Source organism: Trachurus japonicus, chromosome 3 (assembly GCF_045865225.1).
Source record: "Trachurus japonicus isolate A0001 chromosome 3, Traja_1.0".
Lineage (NCBI taxonomy): Eukaryota > Metazoa > Chordata > Actinopteri > Carangiformes > Carangidae > Trachurus > Trachurus japonicus.
Genome location: NC_140909.1, coordinates 38,667,891 through 38,695,582, shown reverse-complemented (window position 1 = coordinate 38,695,582; position 27,692 = coordinate 38,667,891). Strand labels below are relative to the sequence as shown.

General features: G+C 41.3%; 1 protein-coding gene across 8 annotated transcripts in view; it reads left to right on the top strand.

Moving 5' to 3' along the window:
- The window catches only part of il16 (interleukin 16), a 64,532-nt gene that overhangs the window by 5,045 nt on the left and 31,795 nt on the right, over positions 1–27,692 (top strand). For 4 of the 8 annotated variants that reach the window (XM_085772484.1, XM_085772467.1, XM_085772473.1 and 1 more), the window contains exons 2-13: positions 3,386–3,635; positions 4,270–4,549; positions 11,266–11,405; positions 16,408–16,525; positions 20,395–20,544; positions 20,667–20,772; positions 22,836–22,987; positions 23,334–23,444; positions 24,283–24,397; positions 25,425–25,498; positions 26,456–26,705; positions 26,895–27,012. In XM_085772484.1, the coding sequence (XP_085628610.1) occupies positions 3,386–3,635; positions 4,270–4,549; positions 11,266–11,405; positions 16,408–16,525; positions 20,395–20,544; positions 20,667–20,772; positions 22,836–22,987; positions 23,334–23,444; positions 24,283–24,397; positions 25,425–25,498; positions 26,456–26,705; positions 26,895–27,012 (1,864 nt within the window). Of the gene's footprint in view, positions 1–3,385; positions 3,636–4,269; positions 4,550–11,265; positions 11,406–16,407; positions 16,526–20,394; positions 20,545–20,666; positions 20,773–22,835; positions 22,988–23,333; positions 23,445–24,282; positions 24,398–25,424; positions 25,499–26,455; positions 26,706–26,894; positions 27,013–27,692 lie in introns of those variants that run through there. The other 4 variants (XM_085772477.1, XM_085772487.1, XM_085772461.1 and 1 more) reach the window with 2 other exon arrangements.

Sequence of the window (27,692 nt, the reverse complement as noted above, 5' to 3'; positions counted from 1 at the left end):
TATCACCGCGACACACACATAGAGCGGCGAGTCAGTTAATACGCATGCGCAGAACGACCGGAATTATTTTTAAAAAGAATAAACGTTTACATGATAGAGGAATTAATTAATTCCGCTTTAAAATAGGAATAAACCACCCATTTAATTCGGAATTAAGTTTAATTCCGAATTAAATTTTCACTCGGAATTAAGTGTTTACATGATCTTTTTAAAGCGGAATTAACTTTAATTCCGAATTACATGATTTTAATTCGGAATTAAAGCTCTCATGTAAACGGGGCAAATCTGTCATTCCATTTTAGCTTCACCCATGAACAAGATCCTACAATTCTTAACACCTTCACTTGAGGCAGCAAGTCAACACAATCACAAGAAATTGAGAGAAATCTGAGGTCGGTGAACACACCCCATCTTTTGATTACAACTCTAGAAAAGTACAGATTCCAGCCTCTCTCCAGGAGTTTGGTTCTAGAGCCAGAGTCCAATTATATTTAGTTGAGTGTGTTGCCCCAGCTCCAGCTTCTCCACCTCCAGAGTGATCACATTACACATCCCTATGACCAGACTTGAAATCCAGGGGTTAGCATGTTAACATTTTTGGCAAATTGGCCCATTCCAATCCCTATAGTTTTAGGAGTAAAGGTTTGTTATCTTTAAATGTTGGTGCAAGCTATTTTTAGAACGGCGGAGCAGAGCTGTGAGCTGCTCAGAGCTACGCTACGGAGGCTCATGGAATTTCTTGGTTTCATATTCAAGTAAAACTATAGGGATTATGCCAATGGGCCAATTTGCCAAATGTTGAACTATCCGTTAGGGTTCCCATCATCCTTATCTGCCATCCAGCTTCCCAATTCCTAACTCCTATCCCTGTAGCTGATGGACCAGTAATGCTGCATTTCAACTATGTGGTAGCCTACTAGCTCGACTTGACTTAAGTAAAAGTATATGGAGTCTGGGACCTGGTTCCAAAACAGTTAGAGAGGTACTAAAACGTGATGTGAAAACACTGTAGACCCCTGATTGGTCAGAAAGATTCATCACTGCAGCATGGTGTCATCAATGTGCGGCATGTACGGAATGTCCTGCACAGCTCAAAACCATGCCCGCCATTTTTAAACAGCCAAGCTATCGCAGTGGTCGCAATTGTTCAGTCAGTTCAGTTCCTTTCTGAAAATGGCGAGTCGAAAAACCAGCCATGGTCGATTGAGGAGGTCCAGACGTTTCGGTCATTGGTGTTTGCATGTGTTGCGCTGAAGAGGATGTTTCGAACGTTTTGCATGGCATCGCTATGACAACCAGCTCCTCTAAAGATGGTATATCGTGTAATGCAAAAAGGCATTCCTAAAATTTTTTTAATATTATAAATGTGCGGTTTAATTTATTTTTACTTTTCAGGATTGTGAGTTCAATCGACTTCTTTATTAAAATCTGTCTCTTACGGCAGCCTTGTACAATACATCTTGCTCCACTGGTCCAGTCCAGCAAATATTGAGATAAAAAAATATTTCTGTAAAACTATTGACAAGACACTTCCACTGCTATGACTTTTTTGTGACAAAAAGTCAAGACATTACTTTATAACTGTATAGAACCCTTGTGTTAGCTAAGAAAAGGGTCCCATGGCTACTGGCTGAGAGCTGCAACTCAGAGTCTCTGCCCTGTGGGCGATGTTGGAGGAAGTCTGTTATATTCCACCTGCAGGCTGTAATATTCACAGCACAGAGAGGCATTTGTCAGCATATGGGCAGCTGCATCACTGTAACAGCAGCGAGACCCAGCTCAAGTCTAAGCTAATGCACATAGTCCTTCACCACAGGCTTAGTCCTTCCTATCTGACTGGTGAGATTTAGAAGTTTTAAAATGACTATTGCATTAAGAATTATTCTTCATGTAGAGCCACGTCTCACCCTGGACTGGTCGCTGGTCTATCACAGGGCTGACATATAGAGACAGATAACACACCAATCACCAAGTCTCCAATCCACCTATTGCTCATGTCTTTGGACTGTGGGAGGGAGCTGGAGAACCTGGAGAACCCATACAGACACAGAGAGAACATGCAGACTCCATCCCAGGCCCATAGAATAGAAACCAGCAGTACAGACCAACATACTATAGACCAGAGCGGTCGGTTTCAAGGAGGGTGTCAAAATAATTACGAGACATACTGCTGCAAGAGAAACAAAAAGTTAGTCTACGCTCCATCAAAACACAGAAAGCCACTGAGTAAAGAATAAAGATGCCACTCTGGTCTATCATATACCTAAATAGTATATTAATGAATACAAATCAATCAATAATGCATTAGGTGCTGTTTACAGAAATTTCTATAATTTTCTAATAAAAAAGACATCATCAATTCATTCAATGCAAAAAACAAAAAAGAAATTCACCTGTTATAGAATAAATAACTAAACCTACCTTGCAGTTTATTATCTACCATACCTACTCTAAAGACAGTGTCAAGCTCATCTAAATCATAAAAAGAGGTTAGATGTGATTGACTGGGGTCCAACATATAGTCCAGTCATCTGTTATCATGTAATCCAGTGCAGTGAAAATAACACGTCTGACTGCTCCTCCACCTGTATGATGGTTCACTCTCCTCTATTTCACTCAATCACTTAAAACTGAAGCTTCAGGTCGTCACCGCTGCTCAGTCAGTGTGAAATGATTTCCAACCAAGAGAGTGTGAAGGCCTGGTGCAACCGAGGCATCAGCATCACACTCATCTTGGTGAAGTGCTCATACCTACTGATTTTGAGATGATGGTGGTGGTAGGGGGAGGGGGAGGGGGGTGAGAGCAAGATAATGATGTCAGAGCAGAAGCCTTGTGAGTCTGGGTTAAAGAGCCTTTGCACGTTGTTTACAAAGAGTTCATAGAAAATTTGAGAGGCAATCTACACTAGCATGTATAATGCATTTGAGGGTCATCCTATAGTGCTCTCTGGAGTGTGAAGCGTGGATGTGTACAAACCACCATTCACTCCAGTTCCATTAATGGGAGTATGGCTAACACCATTATGCTCTCACATAGTATAGACTATGTAAACCTTCAAATATGAGCTGAGCTAAGAGTCAGAGCGTCTTCTTACCTCATGAGTCGCTGCTCCATGTCTCAGATTTGGAATGCCATTGTGTCTGTGTGTGTGTGTGTGTGTGTGTGTGTGTGTGCACACTGTGTCTCAACAGTAGTTTGATTAAATTGCAGTCATGAGGACTGAGAAAAACACTGTCAGTTCTTTTCTTTTTTTTTTCCAAAGCTGGGAAAGAAAAGCGCTTTTATCTCTGTTAGCCTCCGCAATTGCCTCAGCAGTTTCTCAGAACACTTACACACACGGATGCAGTCAGACTGTCCTAACTGAATTTTCTAATTGCTCTCCAGAGCGTCCCTCTCCATTAGGCTTCGGGCCGGCTGGGAGGAGGAGGAGTGTGTTGGTTCCTGAGCTCCAGGCGCACACATATACGCACACACTGACGGCCATGCCTCAAAGATACTCCCACCAGAGGAGGAAAGCCAGCACAGCGGCTGCTAGGAGGATGGAGAGAAGACACAGGGGCCAGGGGAAGAGCAGCATAAACAACTCGACCGACAGCCACAACCAGCGCTCCAAGAAGCTGGCCATGCTCTCCAGGTATGGACATCAGTCTGAGGTCTGCAGTTAGTGCTCAGGATGCATCAAGTTAAATTAAGAACCATTGTATTTGCATATAGCAGTATTTACATGCAGATATGAACCTTTATTGCATAATTTCTAGGGCTGCAACTAACGATTATTTTCATTATCGATTAAGCTGTCGATTATGTAAACGATTAATCGATTAGTTGTTTGGTCAATAAAATGATGAAAAATGTCAATCAATGTTTCCCAAACCAAAGAGATATTCAGTTTGTCATAAAGGAACAAAGAAACCAGAAATATTCACATTTAAGAGGCTGAAATCTGAGAATTTTGACTTTTTTTCTTAAAAAACTACCCAAACCGATTCTTCAATTATCAAAATAGTTCACCATTAACTTAATAATCGATTATTGTTTGATTAATTAATTAATTGCTGCGGCTCTAGTAATTTCATAGCTCAAAATCCTGCTTTTTTTTTTTTTTAGTTTTGCATTGTTGTGACCAGAAATAATAGGTCCAATGTTTTTATTTCAACTTTCTGTTCTGATTTAAATACTGACATTGCTCCAATGTGTTATGCTCTTGATGGATTTCCATTTATGTAGATATCAAACACCTGAAACCAACTTTCACTGCCTCTGTCCAGGTCCCTGATCCTGTGCCACTCTAAGACGAATGACGACTGTATCGACGAGAGGCACGCGAGGGAGGTGTCGGACAGGTGTCGGACATGGGCTCCCAGCTGGGGGACGGACGGGGCCGCTGGGAATCAAACAGGGTACCGAGATCCAGAGAATGGACACCATAGGACAGCTCAGCAATCAGCCTTGGAGAAAAGAGGGGGCAGTAAAACTGATGATCAGCCGCATCATACCACCACACTCAGGGAGAATAAGAGGAGTATAAGGAGATCCTTCAGTATCAAGGTAAGACCATCGCTTTTAGAGCTATACTGTGAACATAGAAGTCATCTGAGCGTATTTGAGACTAGTTTGGGTTGTTATGTTATGTTCGACACATGTTCAAGGCTCCCAGTGTAAGACCTGCTTTACCTCCTGAGCCTCTGTCATTATCTATATATATCCTTTATTTAACCAAGTAAAAGCATCATTGAATTTAGGTATCTCCCTTTTACAAGTGACCTGGCCAAAAGGGGCAGCACTGGAGTTACAAGGTTTCAACAAGATTACACCAATAAACACACACAAATAAGTGTCACACAGAACAAATGAGTAAAAGCACAGCACAACATGCAAGGTAAAAGATTAACACTATTATGATACAGATACAGTTTGCAAAACAGCACTGGATAAAGAATTAAGAAGCAATCATTCTGCCCAAAGAGAGTTTTCTTTCAACTTGAATGCCCCCACAGTGATCAGTTGTGAAAATTTCATGTCCCTATTTTCAGAATGAAGGAGGAGTGTGCAGTGAAGCATTCTAAATTTACTTTGAGTTACTGATCTGCCCTCCATCTCAATCCAAGACATTTACAGTAATACTGAGTATCTGCAATACCAAGGTGTGATTTGACACCTTGGTTAGGCAAGGGATAAAACCTGGACAGGTCACCAGTCTGTCACAGGGCTGACATATATGAGGACAAACAACCTCATATTCACACCAATGGGCAATTCAGAGTCACCATTGAACCTGATGTTCATGTGTTTGGACTGTGGGAGGAACCTATGAAACTATGTAGGCACAGGGCTCACACCCAGAACCGTCTTGCTAACCACTGCACCACAATGCCACCCTTCAGATTTATTAAAAATATTAAAAGATATGGTTTTTTTTATGTCAATGCAATGATGACACAGTGTGAAGATAATTAAAGATAGGGCTCTAGACTAGGAACAGTGCATATTTCTGAGGGTAATAGGTACTTGTAGACGCATAATAGGCACTTGTACTTGTGCAAGTGTCCATCTGTGCAGCTTTGCAGACTTTTTTGTTTGTTTTATGTTGAAAAACTGAGCAAGTTCATTAGTGTGTGTCTGGATCACGCTCACGTTCCTTATCAATAATGCTTATAACGATAAGATTAAAAAAAAGCCTTGACTGGCCTCAGTAGGTCTATAGAATTAGGTCTGACAGACCATAATGTGGCCCTCTCATTCATGACGTCTAATCATGTCGTTAAACAATTGATTTGAACAGAGTGAAGTAAAATTTCATGTGTAATTTATCAGTTGGTCAGAGAGGCCGCTGTTCAGCAAAAAGCAGCTGGAATGTAAACAACAGCCAGCAGTGTTGCTGTCGGGACAGACTCATAAAGAGTCACATTGGCACTGCACTTTGAAAACTGTGCATTACACACAGCATATAAGAGTCAACTTAAAGGAATAGTTCAACATTTTGGCAAATTGGCCCATTGCCATAATCCTAATAATAATAATAATAATCTTAGGAGTAGGTTCGTTACCTTTAATTGATGGTGCAAGCTATTTTTAATTATGTTATTATCTCATAGCGTGGTGAACGTGCAGGTCACAACTTGTCCACCAGAGTGTTTTGGAGTCGGATTGTGGATTTGATGTATGATGAGGGAAACCAAGAAATCCCATGAGCCTTCGTAGCGTAGCTCTGAGAAACTCGCTGCTCTGCTCCGGCATTCTAAAAATAGCTTGCACCGACAATTAAAGGTAACAAACTCCTAAAACTATAGGCAATGGGTCAATTTGCCAAAATGTTGAACTATCCCTTTAAAGCCCCAGTATGTAGGAATTCCCCCCATCTAGCGGTGCGGTTGCATATCGGAACGTATTCTTGATGTTGCATTCATGTGAAATCGGACAGACGTCAGACAGACAAAAGACGCTGCATGTGTAAACAAGTGGTCCGCCAGCACGAGGCAAAACAATACAGGCGTGACAATATGTTGTCATGGTGATGTCACTGACCCACGTTTTACCGTCTTTCTCTCTTCGAGTAAAATGACATCTGGTTTGCCGACGCCGTCTGCCTGACTGCACCTGAATGCAACATCAGTGCCTCCGTCCTTCCTCACACTACACAGTGGTGACAGTTTTAACAGGCGCTACCTGGAAAACTTTCTCCCCGAGCCGACAGCTCCGGTGAGTTTCCGTGGTTACTTACGGTTACGCTGCCACTCAACGTAAAAAATGGCGATGCAACATGGCAGCCTCGGTTCGGTGCGTCGCCCACTTACCTATGTATTTGTAACGACTTTTATTACACGGCTCTATTGAATGCTGCTCTCTGATTGGTCCAGCGCTGCGTTCTGCGGTCTGTTATTTCTGACGGACCGTCGTCATGTATAACAGACCGTTGCTAGGGACGCCGCTCTGATCAGCGCAGTACCAAACGATGCAGGATATTTACCTTGTGTTTCATTTTTACCGTCATTAAACAGCGTCGGACTAATAGTGATGTTAGAGATAAATGATTTGTAACCTGTTACAGGGAGAGTGGAGGCTCCTTCCACATCGCTGCTGGAAACCAGACCTGCTGATCAGAGCCTCTGACCCGGTGTCACAGCTCTCCTCTCGTCTCGGTGCAGCTGGCACCGCGGCTCCGCGACACAAACGCACCCCGTAAACAGTAAAGTTAATCTCTTGTTTATTATGACAGATACGACTACACACAATACACACATTTTAACACGTGTATGGTAATCCATCGATCCACTGATTGATTATCAAAGGCTTCAAATGCACGAACGGGAGGAGGCTCGGCAAAACAGCGGAAGTGACCGGTCTTGCAGATTCGGTAAATGCAATTTTAAATCGAAGTCGTATTTTGGTCAACATTATGTTTCAAATTAATTATTTCACTCGTAAACCGTGTAATAAGCGGGATAATGTACAGTTGGTCGGTTGTTATGGAGAAATAAACCCCGACAGGTTGTATGGAACCCCGACGCGAAGCGGAGGGGTTTCATTCAACATGAAGGGGTCCGAACTATACATTATCCCTTTAACAACTCATTCTAAGGTACGAGAAAGCTTTCATTTGTATGCGGGTCTGATTCGACTATAGTGAAATACGTAGGCCTATTTATGAAAGCAATATTTGATTTTTGCTAATAGGGGCACATGAAATTGTACTTAACTCTGTTCAAATCAATTGTTTAACGACATGATTAGACGTCATGAATGAGAGGGCCGCATTATGGTCTGTCAGACCTAAATATGGACCTACTGAGGCCATTCAAGGCTTTTTTTCTTTCTTTTTTTTTTTTTTAAACTTATCGTTATGAGCGTGATCCAGACACACACTAATGAACTTGCTCAGTTTTTCAACATAAAACAAACAAAAAAGTCTGCAAAGCTGCACAGATGGACACTTGCACCAGTACAAGTGCCTATTGTGCTTCTACAAGTAGGCTACCTAAAGAGTAAAGAGTGATTCAGCCCTGACAAATGACTGAAACATAGTGACCTTGCGCTTTGATCGCTGTTTGTGGCCTCATCAGTAATGTGATTTAAAATCATTTTCCATGGCTGCACATACACAATCAGCCCAACACTGAGCAAAACTCCTGTTGTAATGTTGTGACTGCTTGGTGTGTGTTGTTTGTGTATGCCATACCTTATCCCAGTATACCAGCTGTGGCTCTGTGTTATGTCCTCTGCTCTGTGGGGAGTGTTTCTTGTTTGAATGTAATGATAATCACATGCGCTGTGTTGGTGTGTTGGTGGACTGAGAGCTGTGACTGGTCTGAATGATAAACATTCAGACAAAGAGGGGTTTGTTATGCTGTGCTGTTTCTACAGTTGCCTCATGGTTTGTTCCCCCAGTGTCAAACTGAGTTAGATTGTCAGTTATCACACACCTCACTCTGATAGATATTTTACAGGAGTTTAAATGCTGTTCTCATTTACTCTATCTGTGCTCATTGCTCAGGACATCTTTAGATGTTTCCAATAAACTCACAGCACAGTGTGTAACTTCAGCTGGGGTCTGTCTATCAAAACAATAACAAAGACAGCATTGGTCAATTCATGGGATCATGGGAGTTGTTGGAGATTGGACAATGCACATTTCCACTCGACAAAAAGTGATTGGAGCTCCTTCTTATATAAAAATGAAAATTTTATTGGTTGTATTGGCCATTTAGAGGTATTATTTTCAACAGGTAAAGGGGAGTGGTGGGTGAACTCTAACCTGTTAAAATATAATACTGAATGAAACCCAGTCATTTTGGGGCAGAAAAAACTTTATGTTAACAAAGACGGGGCATACATAAACTCCTAACATTTGTTCCTTATGAAAGGTTATCCTGTGTATTGCAAGGAACCTTAGAGTAATTTGTTAAAGCTTGTATTTTGGTTGTGAGTGGCCATCACTAAGTATTGGTGTAAATTAAATTACGTTTTGAAGGTGTTTCTGAAACTTGCTTCACCTGCCACGAGGAAGCAGAATGTCTTTGTTTGCAGCTGCAGCAGAAGCTGCTGGTTGTTGCTGATGTCAGTGAGTGGTTTTAGGTTGACCCCTGTTCAGTTTTGTGTGTTCATTATGTTGGCCATTGTAGTGCTCAGGCACATTCAATGAAATGACTAAATTTCATACTGGAAAAACCTTGTTGGACTTCAATGTGACAAAGGGCTTTGGCTATTGTTTTTATTGCTTTGGCTGATTGTTTAGTGCTCAGTGTGGTCGGGCGCATTTATACTTATGGCCATACCCTGTTATTGTTGCACTTAACTGTTCTTGTTTTTTATATATCTGCTGGTATTTTTTATATTTGTCTTAAAGTAGTTTAAGTTCTAAGTTCTTCTGAAGGGATGGGGCCAAGTAAAGGTTAAACACTGGGAAATGTAAATACAGGCACATTTGCAGCTCTGCAACAGCAAATGCTACCATTAGCATGCTAATATATTGCTAGTGACATTATTAGCAACTGATTAATTGACACAAAACACAACAAGTGCAGATGAGGCTGAGGGAAATGTCGGATGAAAATATGACACAATCATAGATGGAAGTCAGGAGATCACTAAAGATTTCCAAATCGATCACGATGGGAAAAAAAATGTCTGGAACACTGATGCTTCCATGTGTAACAGCCACCAATGACTCATAAGAGTCATGTGCAAAGTTAGTGGGAAAAGTCTTTCTATGGGACTAAAAATATATTTAGCATTGACAACACAGATTGGTTGCCAAACATAGTGAACACTCAGGGTTTCCCCCAGAAAACTTGTTGGTAGGGTGGCACCGGCGGCCCATCGGCGGGCCACCGGTGCCCAAGCGTGTTTTTTTGTGACAGGGGCCTGACCCTGACCGATGGCAGCCCTGTAGGGAACAGATTCATTAATGGAGCAGTAGCATTTAGCAGGTGTGATTCCATAAGGCCTTAGGATCCATGTTAAAAGTTGACTAGAAATTTGAAAATATTATCATAAACATCTGTTATTATAAGACTTTATGTAACTTAAACACCAGCTATAGCAGAGTCTTACAGAAAGGCACTCTTGAAATGCTATTCAATCAACCACAAAAAAAGTAGGCCTAATAATTATAATTAGGCTATAAAAAAATATTTAAATAAATAACATCAACTGTTTGCATTAAAAAACTAAAAAACAACTGCCTGGTGTCTCCATTGTTAAAGTCTAGCCTTATTTCCATGGATGTATTATAGATCCATCATCCATGGTTTTTTTTATTTATTTTGCTCCGAGATTTTTTACATCTGGAGTCACGTGCACATGACGTACCACGCTCTTTTTCCGGTCAGTCGTCATGGAAACGTGACACTCACGGATCTACTAGCAAACGTGTGTGATCGCGAACTGTACGAGCTGAAAAATGAAACAATGGATCATTTTCACATCAGGTGAAAGCCCCGCGGCTCACAGGAGTCCGGAGCTCTGACGCTGCAGGGGACGACGTGCTAACAGCTACCAGCTAACAGCTGCTACAGCAGCTGACTGAGCCTCTGGAGCTGCGGCTCCGCTCACGTTAACGTGGACTCGGTGCGTTCCTCTCGGTCAGCTGGTGAAGCAGCGGTCTGATGCTGTCTATTGTCTGATGAGCATGATGTCCGTGACGTGTCTCGTTTTGTGCGACGAAGTTGTAACGTTGTCAGGTGATGAAAAAGACACCTGATCACGTGTTTATTGAGTATAAAAACTGATTAAAAAAAATTAATAAACAATGTTTAGCCTGGCGGGGGGTCAAGTAAGGCCTGGCGGGCCGCCAGGCTTATAATACACTGGGGGAAACCCTGACACTTTACAGCTGGATGTTGTGTACCACCTCGTGGACTAAAGCCCGGGCCCATAAACAAGCCTCACTGGAGCTGAACACAACAGTAATTTAATGGAGCCGTTTGTTTCATGCCAGGTCTGCTATAAATCACTCTTGATCACCTATGAGACAGGTAAAACATCCCAGCCATACAGTAGGCTACCAACTAAATCCTTCACAGCCAAACGTGTTTACAGTAATGCTCGTCAATTATTGGATGTCCTGGTTTTGTATGATGACATGTATGGAGACCAAGAGAGACCCCCATGCAGATATAAAACCTCACTGCTGTTTTCTTTTCCTCAGCTTTCACCAGATAGTTGAAGAAGCTTCCTTGCTGCGAGTATAGAAGTTTTCTCCTTTCGGTTTCTTATTCCCATTCTTATACTGTTCCCTCTGTGTGTGTGTGTATGTATTGTCAAAGGAGAGCAGTATCTGGAGGATGTGTGTAGCTACAGGGCCTGCTGAAGAAGTGCGTGGACCATATGTGGCCGACAACAGTGCCCAGTCCGAGGACAAGGACACTAATGCGGAGCCAGGGAAGAATGGAGGGAACCATCACAGGTAATAATTAAGCAATATTACCAGAGACGTTCTAATATGAGGAGACAGACCACTCTGCCCGTTTTGAATGGGGAAAGCTGCGACGCCAAAGATGGCGCATGTCCCGCCCCTTTTCACCAGCAGCCAATCACCTGCGTTGCCAGAGCTGAACTAGGCCAATCATGTTGTTGCACCAGCGCATGCGCACAAGTAGATTTACGACAGACCTACCTACCTGGTGGCAACAACAACGAAAACGAAATGAACGAAAGAGCTACCTCGGGGCTACGTATACAGAATTCACCACATTCACATCAATAAGCGTTTTACAATGAACCGATCAGTCCACATTTTCTTTAATTTAATTTTTGAATGTATAGTTTTGTTCGTTTCATTTTTTAACCTAAACATTCAAACTGGGCCCCCTCCCCTGGGGGCGTTAGCCTCCTGTCCATGATAGCAGCAGCAGCAGCAGCAGCAGCAGCAGTCCACTCCAAAAAAGAAAAACACACAGTCCGGGTGAAGCACTGGAGCCGTGGACCGATAGACACCGTCACCATTAACGAGAGCCTCTATTGTTTTATTGTACCGACTACGAGAGGCTTGTTGTGAGCTGAGAAGCGGCTGTTAGCGGCGGATGCTAACCGAAGCTAGCAGCGGATGCTAACCGCTAGTCGAACGCCCCTCATGCTTGTTACCGGTCGAGGCTTTAGTTGTCAGTGATGGTCGTCGGTAATCAGTCCGTGGCTCCAGCGGTTCACTCGGACTGTATTTATTTATTTTAACTGAATGCTGCTGCTGAGACGACATGCTAGCACTTGATAGCATCCAAGACAGCTAACGTTAGTGGGGATCGGGGGAGCGGGTGGGAGGGGGGAGCAGACACAGTCACCACACACAGAACTAGGAGCCCATAGGTGATGATTAAGACGGATTTCATGTAAGTCTAGCGTTTATGTTTGGGCAAAAATCTCCAGACTCAAGCCGATATGTCTCCAGGTAGAGCAGGGCAGACCGGTGTAGGTAAGCTGGGGCAGCTGCTAGATCACGGACTCAGCCGTTACAGCCGTACAGTCACGGCGGTGTCGTAAAACCGCGCGCATGCGCAGTTGAGTACTCCCTGTGGAAAAATAGCGATTTAAACGTCATTCTGCGGTAAAGTCTATGTTTTTTTTTGTTTTTATTTGTATCTTATTTCACTGGCTAGCACGTCTGTATGTTTTTTCCGCCCTGCTATCACGTTAAAGGGTGGATTTGACCATCCCTCCATTCATTTAGATAGGGGTCTGGTCTCCTTGGGGTTTTAGTGGCGTCGCCAAGATGGCCGCCGAGTGGCATGACTTGCCTAGAAGGACTTTGATATTACCCGAGAGGGTGTGCTTTAACGTCATTTGAGCAGTGCTCAAATTACGTTTAAGCACACCCTCGAGGGTAATATTGCGATTATACAACAATTACCAACAAAATAGAGCGTATAATTAAATAAATTTTCATGGTGATGGACGTTTTGCTCTCAAAATTTAAAGTTTTTTGCGAGTGTGCTTCCCGTTTCCATGGAAATAAATGGGGTCTGACTAATAACTGAAACACAATCAGTCACGTCAGTAGACTCCTATGTGTAATGGAACGTTCACCTCTACAGCAAATAGTCCGAACCTTAGTAACGACCTAGCAACAGAAAGGAAAATTTTCTAGTCCCAGATGAGTGAACTCTGAGCTGACGTTCATGTTTTAACGCGGTCTCGGACTTTCCCGAACTAAATCAACACTGCACAAACTCGCCCAAGTTATAACAAAGATGCTGTTTTTTTCCTTTCACAGATAGCTTCTACAACCGCAAACTCTGCATGTAAATGAAGTTATAGCGCCGTGTCGCCGACACAGCTGATAGAGAAAGCCAAACGATTACTCCAGATTATTTAAAAGCCCAAAAGGCGCAAGCAAGAGAGAGGGAGAGAGAGAAACATACAGGTAATCACCTCCGTTTTATCCAATGAAAATATTCAGCTCCAGGCCATATTTTAAAAAACATATTCACCGCGATCACAACTCGTGTCTCTCCGACTTTGTAACGTTACACACATGGGAGGGAGACAATCCTCTCGGCTGTAACGGGGAAGTTTACAATATATTAACAAAAAATAAAATAACATAATTGTTCTATAAATGTGACTTTGGCAGCTGTCAGGAACAACCTACAGGAGATCAATGTAGTTTGTGATTTATTTTCACGAGTAATAAATGACGTTTTTCAAAATAAAAGGGGGAAAAGTCCATGTTGCCATGGAGATGTGTAAACAACATGACATGGCGAAGTGATATTTTCAGTGATAAGTCAGCCGTGCTGTAATGCTGATTTGAGCACGTTCTAAATGTCTTATTGACCAATCAGATTGCTTGGTCGGAACTACTTGTTGTATAATTAAGCAATATCACACGAGAGGGAGTGCTGTTGTACTGTATATCAGCACGGGTGTGCAGTGCCGCAGATAAACAATATCACATCTCGAGTGTGATATTGCTTTTATACAACAGTGCTACGAGCGCATTTTAGAACAGTAATAAACTACAAAAGATTATGATTTGTTTGTTTATTCAATCATTTATTTGGCTCCGCCAACAGAAATAGTTCCGCAACTGGAAGGGAGACAAGGCTGTTGCCAGGCAACACATAAACATTTCATACTAGCTTGCTACTAGCTACAAGCTTTTCCACCCAGCTGCTTCCAGTGCTGGTTCTGGTTCTGAGCCCATGTCTGATCAGCACTGGAGCAACAGGACCAGCATGGAGACATACAGAGACGTTATCGACACCGTATTACATTTGTTTATCTGCTATGTAATCAATATAAACCGATATAAACACAGTTGAAGCTAAGTAGCTGAGCTACGTGGCTAACAACAGCTAACGCTATTATCAAAACACATCGCCGTCAAAACGTAGTTGCCCCCGCGGCGATTTTTTTCCAGCCGGGTTTAGTAGAGATTTATCTCCAATTAGACGGACCAGGTCAGGTCCGGGTTTTAATGTTTAGGTCCGTTTCTAACTGTAGCAGCAGCAGAGAGATGGAGCAGCTCCTGTATGGGGAGCGTAGCTCTGACTTAGCTCCTGTCCAGCTGAACAGCGGAGTGATTTTGCCTGTAAAAAGTCGCAGTGATGTTATACTGTTGGTGCGTTCAACTCGGAGGTCGGGATTCCCAACTTGGAAATTTCCGACTTCCGACATCATTGCGTTCACGCTGCAGGAACTCGGGAGAAAAAAAACATGGATACCTGAAGGAAGTTTGGCATATTGTGGCTCATAGCTGAATACGAAAAATAAATGCAGCAGTAAATGATGTTTATTTTGGAGGAGAGGAGCCGCCGCAGATGAGTGCACATATAATGTTACAGCCTTGATAACAGTTAACGTTATTTCCGTCACAAACGAGGACCGCAATTTCACACCATACAACAATCACACCTTAATATAAACGTATTTCATATAGGCTACTGCAATAATACACAAAAATATGCATTAAAACCTCAACAAATAAATAAAAATGTCTAAATTCTAACTGTTTAAGACGAGGGCTGCCATGTTTTGATGTTGTCGTGACGTCAAGTCGGAAAGTCGGGGCTCTGATATGATACCCGAGTTCCCGACCTGTAATTTCCGAGTTCGACGCCGTTCAATTCATTTTTTACAACTCGGAGCTCGTTTTTTTCCGACTTCCGAGTTGTCTTGAACGCAGCATGTATATCAGCACTCATGGAACGTCTCTTGTCCAATCAAATTGCTCGGTTGGGACCGGTCGGAACTAACTGTTGTATAAAAGAACATAGCACCACTCTTTAAGTGCTTTATTTCTCAGGAATGTGCACATACTAAAATTCTCTTCTGGCTTGTTGCACTAAATGAGAGCGTATAACAATTCATTTTACAAACAGGGTGGTAAGCACAATGCATTTCCACCTGATGTAAACATGTACAGATTACATGTTTACATCAGGTGGAAATGCATTGTGATTTCGTGATGTTGATGCTGCTGTAAACACATAGAACATCATGTAGTCAAACTGGCCACACAGACAACACAGAGCTTGGTTTTTGGTTCTGTGAGTGTAACACCTCCGGATTTCTTCAACGTTGGTTAAAAAAATAAAAAAAGACCTTACCTTACCTTGTTCGGGGACTCATGGAGAAACTTTTAGATTTTAGTGGTGAAAGTTCAAGCTCAAGCACCTCACAAAGTAATTATGACAGAATTTCACACAAATGGTTCATATTTCAAAACACTCTGGATAAATAGTGAATTATACTGGAACCAGTCTGTATGGCAGGGACAGACAACCCGGAGCAGGTAAAGGATTTGTCTAAATGAATCCTGGAAAGAGTCCAAGTCTTCATATAGTGTGTGACTCATATTACTTCAATCACTCAGGATTTTCCTTTTGATTTGGAAGATGGTGAGAGGTCGATGGCACCAGGAAACAGCTCGTGGTTCTTTTGGATTTGATTAAACACTGTATATGACAGATATCAATTGATATAACTGGAAGGCTCATGTTCCTTCACAAATACACATTGAGCAACTCTCCAGTCTCCAGTCTACATGCTGGGCCAGATACTGAACCCCCTGTTGCTGTTCCATCAGTGTATAGGAGTGTGTATGGGTGTGGTGTATTATGGGTGAATGTAATGAGTTATTGTAAAGCACTTTGAGTGCTCTCTTAGACTATAAAAGTGCTATATAAGTGCACTCCATTTACCATGTAACTATATGTCTGACATAGGGTTCCTTGGTTGTGTCTTTATAACTATAAGAGACAATAGATTAAAGAAATAGAACAAATAGAAAACAGTGTCAGGACTGAACTTTAATACTGAAAGACCTCATATTCTATTGAACTAATGAAACTTGCTACAGTGTAACACAGTCAGTCAGTCAGTCAGTCAGTCTGTCAGTCACATGCTCTTTTGTGCTTGAGGACTTTTGTAACTTGTTGGTTTTGAGCTCTTTCTTTGTGTTTTCTTTTCAGAAGCTGCAGCTTCCCCAGCCCAGACAAGCTGGCACCCTTTAACGGACAGTGTCTAAATGGCAGCGCATGGATGGAGGGGGAGGGAGTGAGGAATGTTCATATGAAAGCCTATAGTGAGGTAATGGCTGATAAGACATGAAATGTGGTGTTGCATTTTTCTTCCTCTATTTATGAACACTTTCTAAAAATACTAAAACACAGTATTTCTGCATTGTTGATGTTTTCAAGATGAGTTCAATAGTTAACAATCGCTGCTGACCAGGGCCTGTGTTCACAAAGCGTCATAAAGCTGAAACAGCTCCTAACTCTGTGATCTAGGTAGAAACTCTCAGCCACCTGTAGCTCCATCTATTCAGCAAACACTCCGTCTGTGTGGACCCAGAACCACAGGACAGGCCAGACTGTTTCCTTTAGTTGTTCAGCAGCTACAGAGAAACACAGCAGCTTCATGGTTTCAGCAGATGTTATCAGTGCCAGAGAGGGAACATGTGTGCACCATCACAAGATGACAGGTTGTGTTCAATGTTGCCTGTGCAGTTGTAGTTTTTCTCATTGAATCAAATTAATTGAATGTAAGTTCTGAACCTCTAACATTGTCCTACAGATGCTACAGCTGCATTTTGGCGCCCAGTCCTTTATTATTTCATTTGAATTGGTTTTTGAACTCTTTCTCAGTGTTCGAGTATTACTGCAGGACGCCAGCATAGATGCTCAATCAATTATCAATTAATCAATCAATGAATCAATTAATTTCAGTCTATGTGGTTCCTGTAAGCTCACCCATGAAAACTAAACACTCTTCCCTTAGCAAAAAGTAGTATACTTGAAGTTCATTTTATTAAATATGCTTGAGTATAAGTATAACTATAGCAAGTATACTATAGACCATGTACTTGTAGCATACTAGAAAGTATACTAATTTAATATTTCTTCAGACTAAATTGGAACATTTTAAGTTTATAAAAGTTTATAAAAGTACACTCATCTATATACTCAAGTATATACTTCTAGTCCACATTTTAGTTTATAAAAGTATACTTTAAAGGTCATTTTAAGTTTACAAAAGTACACTTCCAAGTATACTGCCTCAGTTTTAGTATAAAATGAGTATACTTGTAGTACACTTTAATAAACTACTTTTTGCTAAGGGTTAGCTCAGGAGTTCTTACTTTTCCTCAGGAAGAGCATCTCTGTGAAAAGAATGCAGGAGAAAACTGTTTGTTACAAACTCTTAGTGTGAGAGGAGAACTCTGCTTTATGATCATGGGTCCAGGTATTTCTTTGAGTAATAGGAAGATTACTTGAAAATATCTTCATTACAGAAAAGACATGAATCAGTTTCAGTATCTCAGGTGTGCTTCCTAGTTGCTTCCTAGATAAATGGTCCTGACTGTCTGGACGGAGCGTCCAGGGACAGACGGTGACAGTGGAGTGAAGATCATTCCCCTCTCCACACTCACTGTGTCTGTGTGGGCATGGCATTTTCTCATGCTACAGTCAGATTCCCAGTCTGCCCACACACTCACACAAACACACACACACTCTCCCACACGCTCAGACACAAGGCTCAGTCTATACAGTCCATCAGAGGTGGTAAAAAAAAAAGAGTTAGAATTTGATCAACAAAAAAGAGGAATGTAAGAGACAGCTGAATAACATTTATATAATCTGTTAGCTTCACAGCGCTCCCAGAATTTCAGGAAAAACACAGAGTCTAGAAAAGATATATTCCAGACAGGGACACATGAGGAATTTGGGACTGACATCATTGACAAAGCTGGAACAAAGAGCAGTTTGGGGATCTGTGCAGCTGGTCATGGAAAGTCACAGAAATCTTATGTAATTTCCTTCATTAGAAAAATCTTAAAAATGGAAACTGTCATTGCAAGAAAAGAGATTGAGTTAAAGCTTTGGTCACATGTCTAAAGTGAGCGATACATGTTGTATGCATGCATGTCATTTCAAAGCTGAGGTGTTAGAGGTGAAACCGGCCCGTGTGTTTTCATTTCCCCCGAGCAGCCATGTGTGCTGTGGCTCAGCGTTGTGTTCGCTGTGTAACACCTCATCATCCTGCCAAGGCCTTGTGGGCCGTTATTTAAAGAGGCAATGGAAACCTGAACGGCAGAATGAAGGAATGAAAGAATGTCTGACATGTGACGACCGGAGCGCAGCTGATTCTGTTTTCAGCGCCGTCTCTATCTGATTTTTTTTTTTTTCATAATGTCTCCCTTCAAAGATGAACCGCCTCCTTTCACGTGGCTCCAAAGACTATTTCACAACAATACAAAGGAAGTGCAGTCAATGTTTCCTTAGATACATGGGGCTTTCAGGGTCATATTGTGAAAAAGTGAAATTTCCCAGTTTTTTTATGCCTCTGTGCCACTTGACGGCCAGAGCTGGAGGTATTTGAAGGAGGAATTTTACCACATTTTACTTGGGCTGAAGGATGAACTGATTTTCTCAAGTGGTCAGTTCAGGTAGGGGTTTAGGGGAGGGGTGAGGGCAGTGTCAAGTCAAGTCACAGTTTATTTATAAAGCACATTTAAAACAACTTCAGCCGACCAAAGTGCTGTACAGTTGTAAAAATACAATAAAGTTAATCATAGACACTATATAAATAAAAAACAATACAAGGAATAAACTCAATTTAAAACAAATTTAGAATAAAAGAGAAAGTAAAAAAGAAAGTAAAAAACTGTACAAGCTCTGATAAGTAAGGTGGAGCCAAACCATTTACACATTTTTAAACAATTAATAAAACTTTAAAGTGAATCCTAAAATGAGCAGGCAGCCAGTGTAAAGATGCAAGGACAGGATCAATGTGCTCAGGCCTTTTCTTTCCAGTCAGCACGGCTCAGCGCTGTCTGATCGAGGCCAACACACAAAGAATTACAATAGTCTAAATGTGATGAATTACTCTCTCAAAAAAGTTTCTTGGGAGATATGCCTTTGCTTTTGCCAACAGCCTTAGCTGGAAGAAGCTCATTTTGATGATAGAGGATATCTGCTTATCAAACCTAAAGTCACTGTCTAAAATAACACCAAGGTTCCTCGCTGAAGGATGGAAGCAAAAAGAGAGCAGGAAAAGGATGAAGGCCAAAAATAGCACAGTGTAAAATGAATAAATAACCTGCAGTGCTGTGGATCAGTATATTCCAGAAAGCTAACAGGCACATTGTGAAGCAGGAGACTTACAGGAGTGGAGGAGTCAGATGACTGGAGAAGGGAGAGCTGGGGTTACTGCAGGGCACAGACTGATATCACAGACGAGTCACAGTGGAGCAGGAACAAACCTCCACATAATTCTGTATTATAGTATGTGTTTTTTTGGTTTGTTTTTCATAATTTTATTTTCGGCATTTAAAAATAAGCTTGCTTACATACATATACAAACATATCAATTCAGGTTAACATAATCCTGTACTATTACCCTCCCCGTATACCAGTGGTTCCCAAACTTTATGAGACTTGTGACCCCATTTTGACATCACAAATTTCTGGCAACCCATGTGATCGCGCCCATCAGTCGTGCGTCAGCTCAGATATTTTTATATGCTGCATTTTATTTGAACTCGATTTCTAAGTGAAAGCATAGCATACAGTTGTTTAAGATTGTGTGTGGTGTTTTTAATCATAATTTTAAAAAGAATAAGAATTAGTTAAAAGAATATTTTCATCAGTAATTTCTTTATCAATTACTAGACATTTCAGGCGACCCCATTTGAATTCCAGGTGACCCCACGTGGGGTCCGGACCCCAAGGTTGAAAAACACTGCCGTATACCCTCCCTTGGGACCAAGTGTACAAAAAAAAAAAGTAACTATACTACGATATTTTAATGCGTTGTGTAAATCTACTAACACTCTAACACATTTACTTCAGAGACATCTAATAAAGCTGATGTGAACTCTACCTTGATCTTGTGTGTCACACGTTGAGCCCACAACTGAGACGTTTCTCTTGGCTGTTGTGATGTGTGTTTTTTAGGACGTTTCCACGTGTGAGGATTCTCTCCATTCACATCCACACGGTGTGACTAAGAGCCCACAGCACCCGCTTCTCATTTTCCCATCTGATCCTACGTCGCTGCCTGGATACACAGATGAGGAGCTTATAGCCAACAACAACCACCTTAAGGTAAACTCTTCATTTGCCAAACACGGCACACTGCTACATTTACAGCTAGGATGATATTTTTTTCTATAATCACACTACAGTTTTCTGCTGGGGGCTGTAAATGTGTGTGTGTGTGCGTGTAGTTACCCATCCCAGAGGTGAATGAGGAGAAGTGCTGGGAAACAGAGAAGACTGAGCAGAACCCACCTGGACAAACAGCCAGTAACAGGACACGGTCCAATTCAACCAGTACGTATGAAACAGTTTCCACCCAACAGCTCAATCTACCTTCTATACTTTATACTAGATTTTACATTCAGATGCTTTACACTGGTCAAGTGTGGATAGAGAAGAGCACAGACAGGAGCAGTCTGTAGCGACGACAGATAGCAGGAGACAGAGTGGAAAATGCTTTCTAATATGTTTAGGGAGCAAAATTATCCTTTTTGCAAAGAGACGCCACACTGCTTATTGTGGAAAACCTAGCTAACAGTCCGGAGCGACGTTTCCAGAGTGAATTCATAATACTGGTAACAGCAGGTTAGTGTTAACAATGTTGTCTGCTACTGTAGAGCCAGAGGAGTGTTGGCTCCTTTGGTCAGACTGAGTCCTGCTCAGACCGTTCCATAAAAACCACTCTGACCGAACCAGTAAAGACTTTGAAACCTTAATGGAGGTTCTAACAGTCCAGCAGCCTCATGTCCACACAGCCAGTGTCTTCTGATCTATTTGTCTCAGGGTTTTTTTTTTAAGATATTTATTGGGCATTTTTTCCTTTGAATTAATTATAAATAATTATAATAAGAGCTTGGATTTATATAGTGCTTTTTCATGATATGGGAGACCAGGGGTAGTTGTAACACCTTTTGTCTCAGCTCCCATAACTTGTAGAGTGTTTATGGTTCCCAAATGTTTCTGTCCTGAATGGAACAGAGTACTTTTCCCTCACTAAGTTGTAACACAACCTGGGGTAAATTTTAACAGCGAGGTTAAAAATTAAACACTGAGACCAAACCAAAAAAATATGCATCTATGTAAGTTTATTGTGTATGTTCCAACACTAAAGCATCTTCCTTTGGTTCAGTATGAACAAAATCCATCACTGATGGTTAAATGAAGAATATACCAATACTGATATACAAATAATGAATGGTGAACACGTATGAATGGAAACCTTCAGCAGGAGGTCAGAAGTAGCTCATAGTCCATGTAAAATTCCAGGAAAGATAGTGACACTTAATAAAACAACAAAGGTAAAAGGTGTTATAATCATCCCCACCCCTGTCAGCCACTGTTTGACCAGCATGGTGGTTTGAAATGAACATCAATGACTCACATTTTACCTAAGAACCTGCTCTTTCATCTTATACAAGTTACCTAATTCAAACTTCAATGGCATTGATACTAGTCAAAATGTAGGCTTGGTCCAAAATGTTAATTTCTTACCTAAAAAGAATGCTGTAAACCCTACACACTTCTTCACACAGCCATGCAAATTCACATGCAGGGTCAGGGAGGGTATTGATCACATAACTCTAATGTTATCCCTCATTGGTCAAAGTGATGCTGTTACAACCATCCCTGGTCTCTCCTACCCAAAGCTCGTTACAAGTCATTATTCATTCATACCACATTCCTGTAGCCACAGCTGTGGCCAAGCCCCTCCGACCACCACCAAGCATTCATACATATTCACACGAGGCAAGGTGGATCAGGTGTCTTGCCCAAGGACACTACGACAGTGATTGAGATGGAGCGGGATTCAAACCCAACCCTCTGGTTATTGGACGACCCACTACCTCCTGAGCCACCATCGCCCCAATTAACAGGATAGCAGAGAGAGACAAGAAAGTGAGGCGTAGTCGGGTATTGACCCAACGATCACTGGATTGGGCATTTCCAATACTTTTTCTAGGGCCTTTTAATAAAGATAAGAAAATAAAAAAAATATTTTACATTGAAATTCTTGTTTATAACCTTTAAAAGTGTAATGATTGAGGTAGATAAGGCAACACTGGAAAAAAATAAACAGGGCAGTAATCTGGATAAAATATAGGCAGACCTGTAACATGATAATGACAACAGGCATCTTGCATCATGACATCATGTAGGGTGTGAGATCAGGTGAAACTTCACCTTCATCAAATGAAACCAGTTCTCGTACATGTAGCTCAGGCTATCACATTACAATACATATTGTAGCTGTCTATTTACTGGTCACTCTGTACATCACATGTACAGTATATCACAGAAGCTAACTGCACTTGTTTCCCCCTCATAATCTCATATTCCTCTTCATAATGGTCTATATATAGGTGTTCAGCCGTACTGGATTGGGGATTTGGAGAGCATCATCATGAAGACCCCAGAGCTGTACACCAGACATCCCCATGGGAACGGCGGTTTATATGGAAACAGGAAGTCTCTGTCCCAGCAGCTGGAATTTCCTCACACCACCGCTCAGGTATTTGATTTATCTGACAGTCTGAACAGATCAGATTCAACCACATCTGATGATTCAAATCACAGAGTTCTTGTTTTTAGACATGTTAATGTGGAAAAGTTAGAGATTGTGATTGATGATTATAGAGATTGTGAATAATTGTGACTATGAGGTAGAGATCTCACATCTTACAGGAATGGTTGTGGTTTCAAAGTCTAAAGTTATCCAGGGTGGAAGCACATGATCTGCCAGGATAGTGTTTTGTTAAAGGAAAACTAAATCTGCAAAATCTTACCAGACACTGGTTAGTCTTGTGTGTGTGTGTGCTGTTGTGATGATGTGTGTGTCTGGTGCTGCTCCTCTCCAGCCTGTGCACCGTCCCTCCCGTTCTCTGAGCTCCGCCCAGCTGCTGCACTCCTTCAGCAGCGTTCCAGCCTTCATTATCTGTAACATTGTGCTGATGAAGGGCCAAGGCAAGGTGGGAATCACACACTGCTGCAGCCTCACTGAGACACTTCAGCCCCTGCACGTCTTCATTCCTTAGTAGTTCATAAACTCAACTATGCTACCAACAATATACTTGTATGTGGTTTTAAAGAGCATTTCTAGACTTTAACTCAAGGGTTGCAAAATTCCGAGAATTTTCAAAGTTGGAAACTTGGTGTAGAGGCTGATGCACACCTAAAAAATCTTTTAAAAAAACAGGTGCGTTGGCGCATGGGATTGGAGTCAACAAGGAAAAGATTAGATTAGATTAGATTAGATTAGATTAGATTAGATTAGATTAGAAAAAAGGGTCTCACACACACTATCCAATCACTTGCAAAAAACTTTATTATAAAAGAAACAACGTTTCGGTTCTCAGGAGAGATTCTTTTCTCCAAAACGTTGTTTCTTTTATAATAGTTGGGGCAAATGCATTGTAGCATAATTTTGGCAAAAACAACCAGATTTAATGCAAGGAAGCACACTTGTTCTTTATCATTTTGAATAGGACTCTTTTTTTTCTGCTTTTTTGTGGTGGGGAGGGGGGGCAATATGTTTTCTTATTCTTTTTCTTTTTTGCATGGATGTCTGCTTATGACAAAACAACATGTTTATATTTATGTTTGAATATGATACAGTTTGTTTAACTTACACAAACTTTCCAGTTAATTCCATACATTCCCAATATTTCCCACAATGCATGGAAGGTTTTAAATTTGAGATATTCCCCAGCTCATCATATTTACATACATCACATCTTCAGTGTCAGAATGGTCCTTTAGTCATTATTGTGTCGGTGTTAATGTTATTGTCTGTGCTGCTGTTGTCAGGGTCTGGGCTTCAGTATTGTGGGTGGGAGGGACAGCATGTATGGACCCATGGGGATCTATGTGAAGACCATTTTCCCCGGCGGGGCGGCTGCTGCTGATGGAAGACTACAGGAGGGTGAGCACCAACCGAAACACTTAGGCCCAATTCCAATCCGCCCCATAAAAACTCAAGCCCTGAACCCTCACTGACTTAAGTGACGTCAGCTCTAAGTGAGTGTGAGAGTCTGTGAGGGTCCAGATGCTGTAAACATGAATGGAACAGCACTTAACCACTCTCACGACACGTTACCTTGACAACAAAATGTTGTTGACTCCGTTCTTGGACCGATAATTTACCGTACTTTCAACACGCACAAATATGCGTGAGGGGGACGGACTCAAAACAAAATGTTCCTGGATCAGATCTGATCAAATCATCATCAATAATCACAAACTGCACACGTTAATACTGACAGTAAACTTCTTCTTCTTTTTTTTTCTTTCTGTTTTTTGTTGTTGCTCCTGTCCATTAACAATAAAGAGACCGGCGGAGCTCTCTCTGTCTAGGTGTGTTAATTTATTTTCTTTTTTTTTTTTTACACTCGCGTTCCGACGGCATCCCATGTGTTTGACTTCACAACGCTATGAACTGTGGGTAATTTGCTTACCCAAAGTCAGCATTGGTGCTGACTTACGGTAAGGGGGCAGTAAGGGCTCATTCACTGACTCACTGACTTGATGATCTGACAATGGAACAGCCCTCACACACTCACGGACTTCCCGTGAACGCGCCTCTAAGTCAGTGAGTCCGTGAGGGGTCAGATTGGAATTGGGCCTTAACCAATGCTTCAACCTTATTAGTGACAGTCCATTTCCATAATGCTGCTGCATACTAATACTTAATAATTACTGTGACAGTTTAGCTACAGTACCACTCTTTTATCTTTAATCTGCCATGTAGTCACATGATTATGCAATGCTTTATGGTGTTTTAAAATATTTCAATGTAACTGTACATTCAGGCATCTGATCTACTTGTGTGTGTGTGTGTGTGTGTGTGTGTGTGTGTGTGTGTGTGTGTGTGTGTGTGTGTGTGTGTGTGTGTGTGTGTGTGTGTGTGTGTGTGTGTGTGTGTGTGTGTGTGTGTGTGTGTGTGTGTGTAGGTGATGAGATCCTGGAGCTGAATGGAGAGTCTCTACCAGGTCTGACTCATGATGAAGCCTTGCACAGGTTCAAAGTGAGTCACTAGATGATTTGTGTATTCAGGACCATGTCCCACTGATCCATGTTCATTGAGCAATGTGAAAAAGGAGGGGAAGAGTCTGTCATGCAGTCAAAAGATGGCACCACCATTACATTATACAAAAAAAGTATAAAGTATATGTAAACTAATAAATACAAGTTGGCAATTATTCTTGTGGCAATTTTTTTTACCCAAGTCAGACTATTCAATTATGCAAGAACAGTACAACTCCCACTTAATTACACAGTTAACAAAGGACTGAGGTGAGAGAATAACAACAGTAACTAAACAGACAAAGTAGTATACATGATAAAGACAAACAGATAAACAAAACAAATAAATAATAAATATAATAGAATTATAACAGAAAATAAATAAATTTTAAAAAATAGAATAAAAAAAACAACAACATTGTGACACGTGTAACTAAGACATCTTAAACATTGTACCTGGATGCTAATATCGATTTACAGTTGAACCAGTTCAAGGCTGTGTCCACAGCTGTTGGGGTAATATTTCTTTATATCCAATAAAAGGTCTTTAAAAATGTGTCATATCTGTTTTCTATGACATACAGTAGTTCATCATTTATGATATCAATTTTGATATAGAGAGGAAGGATTCTGACTTCCAGGTTAACGTGATACATTTTCTGGAAACAGAGTCCTGGATCTAATGGAATAGGTACTGTATATCCATGATTTTAGTCAGTGTTCCATATATAATACCAAAATGTAATAACTTTAGCACATTACCCTATGCAGTGTAGCATGGTACCCTCAACAATACCACATCTGAAACCAGTGTAATGTTTGAGGGGTGAGGTAAAGTTGATGAATAAAATTGTAGTTGACCAGTTTATAGTGGCAAATAAGCTGTTATGACATAAGTTAGACCACAGGTCCTCATGTAGAATTGATTTGTATTATGAATGATGATGTCTTTGTGCAGCAAATCAAAAAAGGCCTCCTGACTCTGGTGGTGAGGACCAGCCTGCGTGTGGAGGCCCTGTGTGGTCAGGCACAGGTGGCTCAGCTGTGCCGGTCGCGCTCCCTCAGCTCCACCACAGGCATGGCCAGGATCAGCGGCGACATGGGGGACAGCAGCTACCTGACCAGCAGCTGCAGCAACACACTGAGCACCCCCGGGCAGCCCGCCAAACCCAGAGACCGCATCATGATGGAGATCGTCCTGCAGAAAGGTCGGCACGCTCAGGGGGCGGCACTCATTTCCCCAATCTGTTCTTCATGACAAAATATTTTTCCACTTTCAGTGAACCTTTGAGATGTTTGAGGGAGTGAAGTTTGAATTCAATTCAATTAAAAGTGTTTTGATGTGAAACGACAGTCTTGATTGTGGGTTGTCCTTCATTCGTATGCATCATTTCCAGAGGTTGGTGTTGGTCTGGGGATTGGACTATGCTGTGTGCCGTCTGGTGACGGATGCCCTGGGATCTACATCCACACCCTCTCTCCTGGATCTGTAGCACATATGGATGGTAGACTCCGGTAAGGAGCCGCCAAAGACACTCTGGAACAAAACATGGGGCACTGTTTTAGTTTAGTTTATTTGATTTATTTTCTCACTTTGCACCAGATGATCACAATTTGCAAATTTCCATCCGCATCCCTGATCAGGATTTCTTGCTGGAGTTTAAGTTCACACCTGATTTTACATTTTGTTTTTTGTTTTTCCTCTTTTCAATCCAAAAACAGTTCAGTAATAATCACAGTGATAAAAGTATTTCAGTTTATTACTTTTTTTTTTTTTTTTTTACTTTCATGGTTGCATGTGCATTAATGAAACCACAACTGGAACTGAACTATCAATTTGTTTCTTCATAGTTAATTATCATTTATACAAGAGCATATTTCAGTACAGATCAATAAGAAAAATACAATACAATACAATTATATCCTACAACCTACAATTAAAAGAAATCAACACAAACAACTGAAAACGGCATTAAATGAATTGAAAACCCATTATTACAGTTAGATTGTATGGGCAATAAGTAAGGGTCAGTAAGAAGCTGCAAGTTTTTTTTTAAGTGTTTATTTATGCAAAAGCATGCCAGAGAGGACCTTTGCATCATGACTTGAACTCAAAAGTCGCTTAACCTCACTATTCTCCACATAATTATATTTATATACTGGCCAGAGAATTATGGGGTGCCAGATCTAAAAAT